Raw genomic sequence first — 13,801 nt, forward strand, 5'->3', positions numbered from 1 at the left:
ATCACAAGAGATGCTCAATGAATGAGACGATGAGGTTTTAAGGAAAGTTGGAGTTGAATTACTTTTGGATAGAAACATTTTACTCCAACGAGAAGCAACCTTTACTGGAATCACTTCGGTTGACATTTAATTAGCAATTAATCCAAACAACCCAATAAACACAGACTACTTTGGTAATCAAATCCATATAATCCAGGAATAGACAAAAAGCAACACTAAACTTGCAAGTAAAACTGTGACAAGAAAAAGGAAAGTTTAATCCAATTGATCAACATTCAATCCTGTTCATTTGATTGCCAGGAAATCAAGTGAAACTCTTGAGCTAGGAATGTTGATCCAATCCAAATGTTAACTCCGAATGTAAACTAATTTTGGTAAACATTTTTACACTAAAAGGCAACTAATGTTGAAGAAAAAAAAAGAGTTTAAAATGATGGCGATCACAATGATGTGTTGATGTTGATTGTGATGATTGGTGACGATGAAACAATGCTGAAAATTGATGAAACAGTGTAAACTAAATTGAGAGTTGATTTGGAAACTATTACGATGAGACAACGAAAACAAAAAAACAACAACAAAACAATTTACTAAACAACAGCAAGCGCATTTACTGTTGATATAAATTTCAGGTCAGGATTAAGTGAAACAAGCGTTAAAATTTAATCCTAAAAAGATGATGAAGCTTTGCATCCTCCTACTCCATCCATTTTCACCCCCTTTTTTACCTGCTAACCTGACTTGAGTCTGCATCAACCCTTTTTCCCCTGCTAACAGTTCCACCCTGTCTTCCACCCTTAAATTATCTTTTTCATCATTTCCAATCTTGAATTCAAACACTTTTTTTCTTCTTCTTCTTCTTACTTTACCTTTTTCCCTCCTCAATGAAAGTATTACCATCAATGATTACAAAAAATAGCGAAAGCAGTTTTTTTTTATTCTCAATCTTTATTTGCTTCATCTTAAAATAAAACGGCTAAAGTTAGCAGGAAATCGAGCCATTTGTTTAATTGATTGATCAACACACGATTATTGCCATTAAATCAATTTTTCGTAAAATGTTGGAAAGATTCACAAGCTTTAGGGTTATAAAAAATGTCTGTTTTTACATAACAAATTAAATCAACTTTTCAACCAATTTTGCGATCTTGCTCGCATCTCGATGATGCAAAAAATAGCCCAAAGTCTTGTAAGCTTTTGGTGAATCGCTTTGACTCAAGCTTTTGTTTTCACCTAAACTCAAGTAAAAGGTTTGATATCAAATGAAATATCAGCTGTTTCAGGATTAACCGATTGTCACAACTGACTTCAACTGTAAGCCTGAATTAACGGATATCCAACATTTAACTCAACTTTTCCTCAAGATGAATGAACCTTTATCAAAGTTATCTGTACATTTGTAGGTTTTAATCAATTTGTTGTCACAATAATAATGCAAAATAAGGTGACAGCTTTTCAAGTCGGGATAAGCTTGACCATCAAGCAACTCATCTGTGAATCCTTTAAAAGGTTGGAAAATATTTTCTTCTAATCCAAAGTGATTGAGCTAAATCTAGTAAAGCATATTATGGTTGATTAATTAAATTGAGGTCTAAACCGGTGTGACCTCAATTAGTGACAATTTGCCATCAAGATTGTCCACTGATTACTAGATGGTGATCAATGTATTGAGAAAAGGAAACTACATTTTTTCACCAAGTTAGCCTAATCAGATTTCATGGGTTCACTATTCATAGTAAACTGTATTTTCTACAGGTCAAGTAAAGTCCGTTACAGGTAACAGTTAGAAACGTCATCATCAACTTTTTCTTTTGCCTCTTGGCAAATGAAAATTTTTGAAAAACAGAAAAAAAAACATTTCTTCTTCTTCTTCTTCTTCTTTGCCATCTTCATCCTTATCGTCACGGTCTCGTCATATCCGGATCTAAACAGTTGATAATCTGTTGATGATGAAAAGAGCCTTTCACTGATCCAAGAAGTTAACGGTGATACGGACTATGGTGATGTTCAGTCATCATCTAATCTTATTACCTTTCCCTGAACACCCAATTGTAATCCAACAAAAAAGTGATCAATGAATAAATGAAAGAGAGTAAAAAATCGCAACATTTTTCGTCCAAACCAAAATCATTGTTTTTTTTGTTGCGGTAAATCAAAATTTCATGGTTAAGAGATTATCATTCATGTTTATCATCAAACGTTAATTCATTTATCCATCATCTTCAGTAGCAAAGGGCAAAGTAACAATCAATTGATGGTGAAAAATCAAGTCGATTGTAAGAATAATTTTTACCGTTTAAACCAAAAAAAAAGGAAAACAAGAAAATGTCCATTTCAAGGAAAAATATCTTTAACTGATTGGAAACTGAAGAGGTCAGTAAATTTTGCTTTCAAGTAAGTAGAGTTATTTTCATCTAAACAAGGCCAACAGGTAAATGATATTTTGTATGTTTAAAGAAAGTCTAATATAAGGATGAAAATTAAGACTCAAGATAACAGTACAATCAACAGTAGTTGGTTAAACAGTAAATTCAAATCATTTTGTTTATTTATGATTAAAGACAGCAAAAGGCAAAATATAAGGTTTTCTGGTTTGTTGTTGTATTGCAACTAACAACCTTTAATATCAATCTTGTAATGTAAATCCAATTGTGAGGCATTTTTAGGTTTTCAGTCTGTTCTTTACCTCGATTCTGGTTCTGGTAATGATATACATATAAGTGTATAAATATATCATGCTAGGATTGAAATCTAATAATAGCTGGTGTTATCCGGGCAGTTAGATTGAAGGGTTTGTTTCAATGTACGATAAGGTTGGAATCGAGGGGAAAATGTTGAAAATTATTAAGACGTTATCATTATTTGATATTAATATTCAGATCATTCAACTTGTAAACACAATTGTACAAATTGATGGATAACAATAATACCAATATAATGCCAATTGTTGGTACAAGATTAGATGTTGTTTCAACTTTCATGTTATTATGGCTACTGATTCAGTTTGATTGTCTTACTGGTGATCATTTGATAAGCACAGTTACCTACTTTTGTTTTGCTTATTCAATCAAATTTTCAATTTCAATCTTCAATTTCAATTTTCACCAATACTCTTTTGCTTCCCATGCAAATTTGATTAAAAGATTTGTTCACATTTTTTGATTGTAAATTGAAACTTTGAGGCAACATCAATTAACTCATTTTTCCCATTCAATTTTCACTGTACATTGAAAATGAGGTTGGAATAGACATTTTGTTTTCTGGTTTCTCTGGTCAGTATTTGCTTTCAATTGTTGATTGATTTGAATTGTTTTCTCAGGATTGTCCTCAAGACAAGGACATTACTATTTAACTTGACAAGGTTGTCGGAAATGACTTTAATATTCATATGGAATGTGATCTTGATAAGATGAATTTCATGAGCAAGGTTAGTCTGAGGATGAATTTAGACTATTAAGACGATGGGAAAAGTACTTATTGTGATTCATGATTGTTTCCTATTCAATGAGTTTACCTTGAATTTGGATGGTAAAAGGCCTTCTGTTTGTTTAAAATGACAATTAACTGTGATACACTTTCTTGCTCTTAATCATGCATTTAATAGACCATCATTTAGATGAAAAAAAACATAATACTAGGAACCATTAAGGTGCCTTTGCTAGTTGGTTAATAACCAAATTGGGTTTTGGGTAATGGGTTTTTCTGCCATTGGAATTCAAGGTTTAATCTGATAAATCTTTTTGACCAATGATATGGCAACAAGTCTATCTGATCTGAAAGGTTACTTGAATTTTTTCAATTTTGGTCTTGCTTTAAGCTCGCTGCTCATAAATAGGTAAATTACTTGGTCAGAGTTGGTCAAAATTTGAAATATTTTTTGATCTTTTAAAGCGAGTTGAGAGCTGGCAAATTTGTCACTTCAATGGTTGAAATAGTAAAATTGAAATCAATTTAATATAGATAATCGGTTAAGCTTACCGGTAGATGAAAAAGATGGTCGATTGTGTGTAAAACAGGTCCTTGAAAGGTTCGACATAAGTTAATCAAATCAATTTCTTCACATTTAGTCTCGAAATAACTGGTAAATAAACGAAATTAAAAAAAATCTGTTAATTTACTGTGAAAACAATCATTTTGTCAACACTTTAAACGAGTTAACCCAATTTGGTGCATAGCTACAAAAACTTCTCATAGATGGCGATAAGAAGCAAATCTTTGAAATCAACTTTTAAATTAATTTATCCGTTTAAATGATTAAAATTTGTATCAAAATGTAATTCATAAATCAAGTGAAAAGTTTAATGTCAAGATAACTTTTAAACTGCTTACCTGCAAATTATTTCAAACGATTTGATGTACTTGTTATACTCGGACCAAAGTTGATTTGAAAATAAATTACCTGTAAATTGAAAGATAATGATTAGTTGGTTTGTCAACAAAATGAATTAATCAGTGGAAGAATGGTGAATTTGGTGAATTAAATGTTGGCCAATTTCCTAAGGAATTGATTTTCTCCTTTTACAACAATTTATCGATCAGTAAATGATAACAATTTAGATAATTGTTGAAATATTTTGGCGAAAAAAAACAACATTAAAAGTAAAATGAAATTGCTCGAGTCTCAATTGAATGAATCAATTGTTTATGTTTGCACGGCAAAAAATGATCTCAATTGTTTGGTTAAGTTAATGTCAGATTTGATTCAATAGTCAAATAATCAATTTTTGATCAACAATTTTTTAAAACCTAAAAGATTACTATTAAATGGTTAACCAAGTGTTGATCAAGTGCTGGTTAAACCCAAATACAGTTCAAGCTCAATGGATGAAAGTGACGAGAAAGAAAGAGTTAAATGATGATTAAGATAATTAAAAGGTTTGCTAAAGTTGATTATTAAAGTTCAAGGTAAATTATTTTGTTGCCAATTTATTTTTCACTTCAATTGTATTCAACTGGTCATTGATTTTCTGAAAATAATTGACTCGCAATCGATTGATTGTCCAAGTTGAAATATTATTTTACTTTTATCTATTGGATATAAACTGATTAACAAGGATACATTGGAAGCAATCAACTAATTGTTTACTAATGTTGTGGGTCAAACCATTGAAATCTGGTAAATGATGGGAACAACAAAAGAGATTGAAAAGTGTTTTAAAACCAATCAGTTGATGGTTGATGGAAATGATCCGAGATGAAAGTAAATTAGGTTGAATGTGTAATAATGAAAAATGATCAATTGATCAAAAAAAGGCATCATTTGAAGAGAGAAAATAAAACTGGGCAAATCAAGTATTATCAAGTAACAGTTAAGAAACAGTCAAGTCAACCAGATCATTATGACACCTTTAATAGTGTTCAATAGGTAAGCTTATTATTAGTTATCAAGTATTATCCTGATTAACCTACAATTTGCTAATTCTTCATCTTTTCTTTGCTCAGTTAAATGATGAAAGATGCGGTAAAATGAGAATCAAACAAGAAATTAACCCTGAAAATGATCTGTATTGAGAACGAAAAAACTGAAACTTTAAAGAAGATTACTTTTTACAGTTACTTTTCATTTACACCATTGAAAAATAATAACCATCTTCATCATAATCATAATCTGAAATTATCATTTATCATCAAAATTCAACTCCTCAAAGAGATGTAAGTCTAACCTGAGCAAGTCACACTTGTTGCGTCAAATGTATTGACAGTCAAGCTACTTTCACAGTAAAATTTTACATAAACATTGTAAATCGTAAGAGGCTGAAGGAGATGTCAATCACAACCTAAGCTAGTCTCCTTTAACCCATCAAAATTGACTTACAGTCAAGGCCTCCAATGCAAAAAAATTTCACTCTTCATTTTCATCATTTACATCATTTCCATCATCTGCTTGATCTTCATCGTCTTCATCATCTCTATCGTCTCTATCATCTTTGTCATCTTGAACATTTTCATTTTCTTCATCTTCATCTTCATAATCAATGTGGATTTAATGAGGCCGAAAGACAGTTAAATTTCAACCCAAGTAAGTCACTTACATCCCATTGACTGTAACACACAAGTAGGCCATTTTCACGCAATTTTTTCTTCATTTTTTTCTCATTTTTTCTCATAATCATCTTCCCTATCTTCATCACCTCCATCATAATATCAAGAAAATTGTCAATAACAACATTTTGTTTCTCCTTTTTATCCTCTTTACTTGGCAGTAGGTCATCATTGATGACTTTGAAAGGTATTAAAAGTACAAAGATAATAGAAAACAAAACTCAATTTAATAATGATCAAAATTCAATGATTATGATGAATCGACCCAAAAAATTAATCTTAATTGATATTCAGTATTTCATTGGTCAAATGTCATGGTTTGCATTGTCCAATAAAATGGGAAACACTTCCAATAATTTCATTTACTAAATTTACTCGTTCACTTTTTACTCAAACCTACAATTATCGTTCAAACCTTGTTTTACAATCAAAGTCAATAAACTAACCAAAAGGTGAAAGTTTATTAAATGTGTATTAATAACAATCGGTAAATATTTTGCAAATTGTACAATCAATGAATGAATAAAGGATAAACAATAAATAAAACTAATTGCAACTTTAAATGAGGTCAAAATTGGGCTCTCATTTTCAATATATTTATCATCCATTGAGTTGATCTCATGTTAATTGGGTATTTAGATGTGAAACAAATTTAACAATATAATGAAGATTTACAATGGTGAAGGTAAGATGAGTTTCATTTTGTAAATTACATTGTCAAGTGCAAAATTATTTGCATAATTGTTACATTAATTAATCTTATTGTAAGTTAATAAACTATTCACAATCTGGCATCTTTTCAGGTAAAATATTTACTAATATTAACCAACATTCAATAGGATTAACCAGTTTATTCAAAAGTACATTGCTATTGTAACTTGTTTTGCACTGGTTAACATCAATCATGTTCACAATTAGATTGGCTAATTTAACTGATTTAACTGATCTAATTGCGAAACTAATTTCACTTTAATCTCTCATTAAACAGTAATTGTTATGCAGATTTAAAAGACACTCAATAGACAAGATGATTTTGTAAATATAAATATCTTTAAATTGAATCGATTGAACAATTTAACCAGAAAATTTTGAGGAACATGTTGCTAACTCCATCTATTGTTGAAAAGGTTAACGAGTTTAAACACATGTTCGAGTTTGGTTTTTAGTTTAATCTGTGTAACTGTATTAATAAATTGTTCATCTAATCTAATGAAAGAACTGGATTAATTGGTGAGTAACAATTCTAATTGTTTTTATTTCCAACTCTGGTTGAAACCAATTTCTAACTCACTCTTTCTGTTTCACTGTTTTTGTCTCTTTCCTTACAACATTGATCTCCTTTTTTTAGGTATCAACCTAATTTCAATATTGGTTCATTAATTATTTTAAAACTGACCAAGGAGAAGCAAAAGGAAAAAAACATCTTCAAATTAAACAGTTAACACGCAGATACACCAGTTTCAAGAGTGCCTAATACTGGGATCATAAAGCTTTAAGATTTAAACATCTCAATGGTTTCTTTATAGCCCATCCAGATTGGAAGCTAAGGTGATGGAGAAACTTCACAGCTTCTTGTTCCTGATCAATTCAAATTAGGTTAATAATGATGAAAAGAGAAATAGAGAAAATGAGAGAGAAAGAAGAGTGAAAACAAGATCACACTTGATGATGATCCTTCATCATAATCATCACTATTTCAAGCTCATTATCTATAAGAATGATGAAGTTAACTATTTCATGCTAACGGCTACTTTCTATTGACCAATCAACCAACCAACCAGTTAGTCAACGGAGAAAAAAATACATAAAAATCAAGCCAATCTTCAAACTTGATCTTCCTTTCTTCCACCTCATCATCATCCAGATCATCATCTTTCGCCAATCTCTTAAATTCTCATCTAGAAAATGGATGCAACAGAAACTCAGGGAATAAAACATTTATTTTTTGGTTAAATTAGGCTAACAATCAATTTAAATGATACTCTTCAATGGGTTCAACTTAAACTTCCATCATCATCACCTAAACAAAATGGTTATATTACTTCTCAATCATTATCAACATCATTATCGACCAACAAGTACAGTTGTAATGATAAATACGGAGGCAGAGGAAAAAAACAACCAAAAAAACAAGAAAAAATACACTAATAAATAACCCTTTTGGTTCATATAAATTAACTCAGGCAATGATAGCCAATAAATAATAATGAGGTTGTGTTAATGATGATTTAAATATTAACAACTTGAAAAAGGTCTGAAAAAATAGAAGGAAAAAAATGATAGAAATGACCATTTCTCAATGAAGACCGTTTTGGCCAGGAAAGTAGTTAAGGGTTAAGGTTAATGTTTGGCCATTGAAGGAGCAAAATTGGTTTAAAAATGGACTTAAAAAAGGGCAATTCTTGATAATTACATCTGAATTGACCAACATCACAATGTTTCACCAAGCCAGCCATTGAGAGTTTCAATGTTTGTACAACTCTAGTCATTTGATTAATCTGATTAACCATTTTTAACCATTCAATATTGACATGGAAACAGTTTGACAATCAACTGTGATTTAGGTCAGTCTTTGTTTAATCTTGTTTATTTTTATGGGTGTTCAAGTTAATCAAGTAAATAGTGTAAATTGAAATGATTTATGATGATCCTCAGTTTCATTAATAAAAGACTCGGGCGATTTATGGGTTTAACTTGATTAATCATGTTCAATTGCTTTTGATTGTTTTGTCTCAATTAGAAATGAAATGTAATATGAATACACTTTTCATGATATTCATTTTTTGCTCATATTTTGACTAGAAATGAAAAGGTTAACCTTTACTTTTCAAGGTCAGCTTAATTAATAACTCGGTTAAATTTAACTGCAAACAATTTAAATTCTTAATCATGTTGCTTATGATTGAGGATTAACTTAAGTCAATGACATTAACATATGACAAGGTCGCTCAGGTGACCCTGGTAAGGTAAAAGCGCACGCAATCTGTTTTTGTGTGTGTGTGTGTGTGCTTGACCGACAACATGATGTGAGAGGATGGGGAAGATGAAAATAGCGGAATGAGTAGCAAAAAAAGAGAGTGATGATGATAAAAGATTAAGACATGAAAAGATGAATCTTTGATTGGAATCCAATTAAAGGTGAAGCAAACAATTTTTACCTTCATTATTATCTTCCTTTCTCTCTTTGCTCTGATTATTTTTTTTTTCATTTCATTTCTATTTTAATTTATCTAAATCTGGATTTGTATTATTCAATAGTCTAAATTGATTAGCTGTAAGAAAGTTCAAGTTTAATCCAATTCACTCAATACACTGATTTTGAGGGAGGAACAGTTTTGAAGGAAACTAAATGGTTAGACTAACAATCGACAGTTTGATTAGAGTATGAACAATTGTTGGCATGAATCGAGTAGTTCTGATAGAAATGGTCAAATAGAAATGACCTTTTCTAATTCTGATGTTAGTCTGAAATGTTTATTTCAATCAAATCAACCTTTTGTAACCAAAATTACAAACCTCTGTAAATGTAACAAATGCAAATGAAAATATCATTGATCACAAATTTTTGATTCATTGATTTTCACTGAATGCACTTGAACTGTAAAGAGCATCGAAAGACTTAAATATCTAGACTTTCGATATTAACGTGAGAAAATTTAATTCTGTGACCGATATTTTGCGATATCGAAAGGATTGAGCTAATTCGCAGGAATTATCGATAATTTGATTCGACCAAAAATAGATTCAACTGTAATATTGTGAACAAGTTTCACTCAAATGACAAGATCAAGGGAACAAATCCAATGTCTTTTGAATTTGAAACAAATTGTAACTTTACTAAATCGCCAATTTGCTTAAATCTAATTTTCTGGTTGTTTTCACATAAAGTAACATGTTTATTGGAATCGAATCAACTTGAAAAATTTTACTCTTCAAACTGTAGCTGGAATTGATCTGTTTGTCATCACAATAATGCAAAGCAACCTGAACATTGAACTTTGCCTAAACAAGTCTAGTTATCATTGATAGTCAAACCGGGAAAGCCAAGTCTAAACCTGTCATTAGACTTTGTCCATTGACATTAGACTTAAATTTCAACAAAATTTGGACTTTGAATAGACCAATATGAAAGAACCTGAACTTTACAACAAACACAGTTAGACACAATCATCTGAACAATAAGGTTTGATTCCATAAAACTAAAAGTTACTTTGATTCGAAACGAAGTGCACTGTTATCAGACTTGAGCTTTCACCGGTTTTTGAGTCAGTTTTGAGTATTTTCACTAATTCATTGTTGAATATAAACTGTAAAGAAATAAAAAGAAATGAAAATGAATCCAAAAACATACCGTTTGCCTTCAACTTGCAATGGTTCAAAAAATGACACTAAACCAGATGATAAACCAACACTGATAAGTTCACAAAATTTTGGTGGAAACGTTTAGTTGATTAGTTCATGAGCTTGAATAGACCGTTTGGATATCTAAAGATGACTTTTACACTCAATGATTGACACTGAATCAATAATTTAAAGGTGGATAAATAACCCAATGGAAATGAGCATGTTAATGATGAGGTTATTACTCGATAAGTACACAGTGTCAAGTGAACTATGTAAGTTTGTCATGAAAAGATGATGTTGGATGAGAAAGATGAAAGATAATTATGAAAGTCAGTAGATAAAATGATGAAAGAGAGAGCCAGATAGAGAGAGTATTTTGGTGTGAAAAAAGTGAGTATCTTCATCATCATCTTTATTATCAAGTGATTCAGGTCAACAAACTGGTTTCTTCAAAAATCTATTCAATAACAAATCTCTTTTATTATTTGGGTGATCTTCATCTTTATCATCTCAACTGAAAACTCATCATTTCTCCTCATCACTATGATTATTAAATGAACGGGAAAATGAAATCTAAATAATTTTCATTGATGGAATCATTGACCGAGATTATGTCTCAAAGTGTCCTCAATGAAAGAGACTTGAAAAGGCCAAACGAGTGTCTTTAAAAATTACACATTGATGACATTTTTAATGTTTAATGATACTGATGATTGTCATTAATTCAATTTATTACCCAATCAATGATGATTTATAGCGACACAATTAATTGATTCATCATTGCAATATAAAAAAACACATTAAAGAGGGAAGTTGAAATTGTCTGAAGAGACATCTTTATTTTTAATCAGAGAAGCAACTTTTTCAACCTTTTTTCATTAATATTTATGTTTTCAATTATAACACATTTATGCTTTTAATTAGCTTGGTAATTACCAAAATGATTAGTTAATTAAAACACAATTGACTGGATAATTGAAATGTTTTAACAATAAAGCAAACTCTCACTGGTTTGGATAAAAAGTGAAAAATGAAATCTCATTTTCTGGTTTTCTGGTCTTTTATGTCTGACTATGTGAGACTCCTTGAAACTGCTAATTAACTAGATTGCTTTATGAATGAAAATTTTGCTAACTCAAGTTGATCTCAACAAGAGTTGACTGATCAATGGAAAAGTCAAAGTTCATCTCCAGTTTCAATGGTTCTAATAGTTTCAGTGATGCCAATCGCGACTCTCCACATGATCTCTGTATAGACCTTTTGTCCTTTCTAGTTCAATCGTAAAGACTAAAGAAGTTTGACCTCTTAAAGAGTTTAAAGCTTGGAAGCGCTGGTGGTATTCAACAGACTATTTTGCATCATAATTTTCATGTCAAATCGGTATTGAATCCAACAACTCTGATGATTAAAGTCGATTTGATTCTAATGGACTTATTTTACTGCTGAGATTTCAAAATATTCATTCATCTAGGGAAAGAAGTCTTCTCGAGTTGAATTTGGAGGTTAAATTTTTACATGTAAATCAAGTTTCTTTCTGATGCAATTTCCCTTCACAGTACAAAATATCGCTTCAATTTTCGGATTATTTGCTTTTCTCCTCTTATACAGCATCCGTCGATTCAGCACTCACGAAACTTCTTCCGAAGAGAAATCGCAATATCACTCTGAACAAATTAATTTACACAATTTTTGCATTTCTTTTTTTCTTTCTGTACTTGGTAACATAGCTTTTGCAGCTGACGATAAATTGCTGTTCCGTCTTGAAGACTTTCTCATGCTGATGAGCTTATGAACTTTGTTTAATAAGTTCAAGATTCAAAGAGAATCACAAAATTTTCGAGTCAACTTCGCTTCAAGTCTCGTATTCAAAATGATTTATTCAAAGTAAGTTATTGATTTTGAGTTTGATGAAACCTGAAACCGTTTCCATGAAAATACAGTTCTAACTGTGTTTCTTGCTTTTGTTTAATAAAGTTTGATTTGATTCTAATATTTTATTTATAAAGCATTGATAATAAATGGTCATTTACTCAACCTAATAACTGGTATCAAATGATTTGTCTCATAATGATGATGTTAACCGTTTCTGGTCATCAAAAAATCATGTTTCATCAATGATGATAAACAGTTGTAATTTAAATACGTTGAAATGTTATAAGAGTAAAATAAGGAACCGATTATTAGTCTAGTAGGAAGAAGAAATGATCAATTATTGTAACAATTTTCGACTGATTATTTTGAGCTTAAAAAGATGCCATCAAATGGTCAACATCACTTTCACTCTTAAACATTAATAGCACAATTTGGATGCTGTTGATTGCAATTAGTTTTTGTTGTTGTTGAAACCTTTCACCATTCATAATGATAATTGGCAATAGCAAAGGATTTGAATGTAAAAAGTTACGCTTTCAACAATTTCCTTGATGTTCAACATTTTTGCATTCAAATGATTCACAATGATTATTGTAACACACATTACAAACCAGGTAAATGTATACAATTGAACAAGCCGTAAAGCAACAGTTCAATAAACTCAATTGATATGAAGTTATCAGGAAAAAAAACAAAATGAAAGTGAATAAATGTTTAATTGAAATACTTAAGGCCTAACAAAGTCAACAATTAGTCAATTAATTAACTTACCATTGATTATCTTGTGAGTTTCCCAGCCTTTTAGAATAGCTTTGATCTGTTGAAAGAAAAAGGTTTTTTCATTAAAATTTGCTTTTCTCATTAAAACATTGAGTTATCATTTCATTGGCAAACCAGAAACGCTTTAACCAGATTTGGTCTTTTTTTGGGTAAACCAGCAACAATCGATTTGATTGACAATTGATGAACAATTAAAATTGCCTTTTCAAGCAAATTAGGATTTATTACTCTCAATAGATATTATTATTGACCTTAAATCGTTTTGAGGGTACAACGGTTTTGGGTTATTCAATGTAAGTTTTTGCATTATCCATTGAATGGTCAGTCAATGTTTGATGGCAACTTCATTTTAATATCTGTAACAATTAGAGTGGGAATGTTAGGCTTAATGGGTGAGGTTACCTTTATTATTTGACAGAGTAAATGTTACCTAAAAAGATAACCATTCTTATCATCATCTTGTTCATCTTTTCTTTTCATCCATTTCTCATCATGTTGAACAATGAGACAACCAGAATATACTTGAGATCAAAAAACCAGAAGTTAATTCATCAACCAAAAGAAAGGGAAGAAAACTTTTTTTTGAAAAACAAAAAATGGATTTACAAGTGATTCTTTCAATTAAATTAATCGCCGCTATTATCATCATATCATGACATACATGATAACCCAAGTTGATTACAGTTTTTTTGTGTTCAGATGAAACAATCAAATCTCAATTGTCTCAGATAATTAAATTAAACCAAAGCTATTAATAGTTGGA

The 13,801-nt window shown here is 30.5% G+C and overlaps 1 protein-coding gene across 1 annotated transcript in view; it reads right to left on the reverse strand.

Moving 5' to 3' along the window:
• Positions 1 to 13,801, reverse strand: part of LOC107364468 (uncharacterized) — a 48,546-nt gene that overhangs the window by 8,207 nt on the left and 26,538 nt on the right. The window contains exons 5-7 of the mRNA XM_015931816.3: positions 13,030 to 13,075; positions 4,330 to 4,399; positions 3,979 to 4,078 (exon numbers count right to left, since the gene is read on the reverse strand). Of these exons, the coding sequence (XP_015787302.1) occupies positions 3,979 to 4,078; positions 4,330 to 4,399; positions 13,030 to 13,075 (216 nt within the window). The remainder of the gene's footprint in view (positions 1 to 3,978; positions 4,079 to 4,329; positions 4,400 to 13,029; positions 13,076 to 13,801) is intronic.

Source organism: Tetranychus urticae, chromosome 1 (genome assembly GCF_039701765.1).
Source record: "Tetranychus urticae isolate SD_2017Ah chromosome 1, NJAU_TeUrti_SD_1.0, whole genome shotgun sequence".
Classification (NCBI taxonomy): Eukaryota; Metazoa; Arthropoda; class Arachnida; order Trombidiformes; family Tetranychidae; genus Tetranychus; species Tetranychus urticae.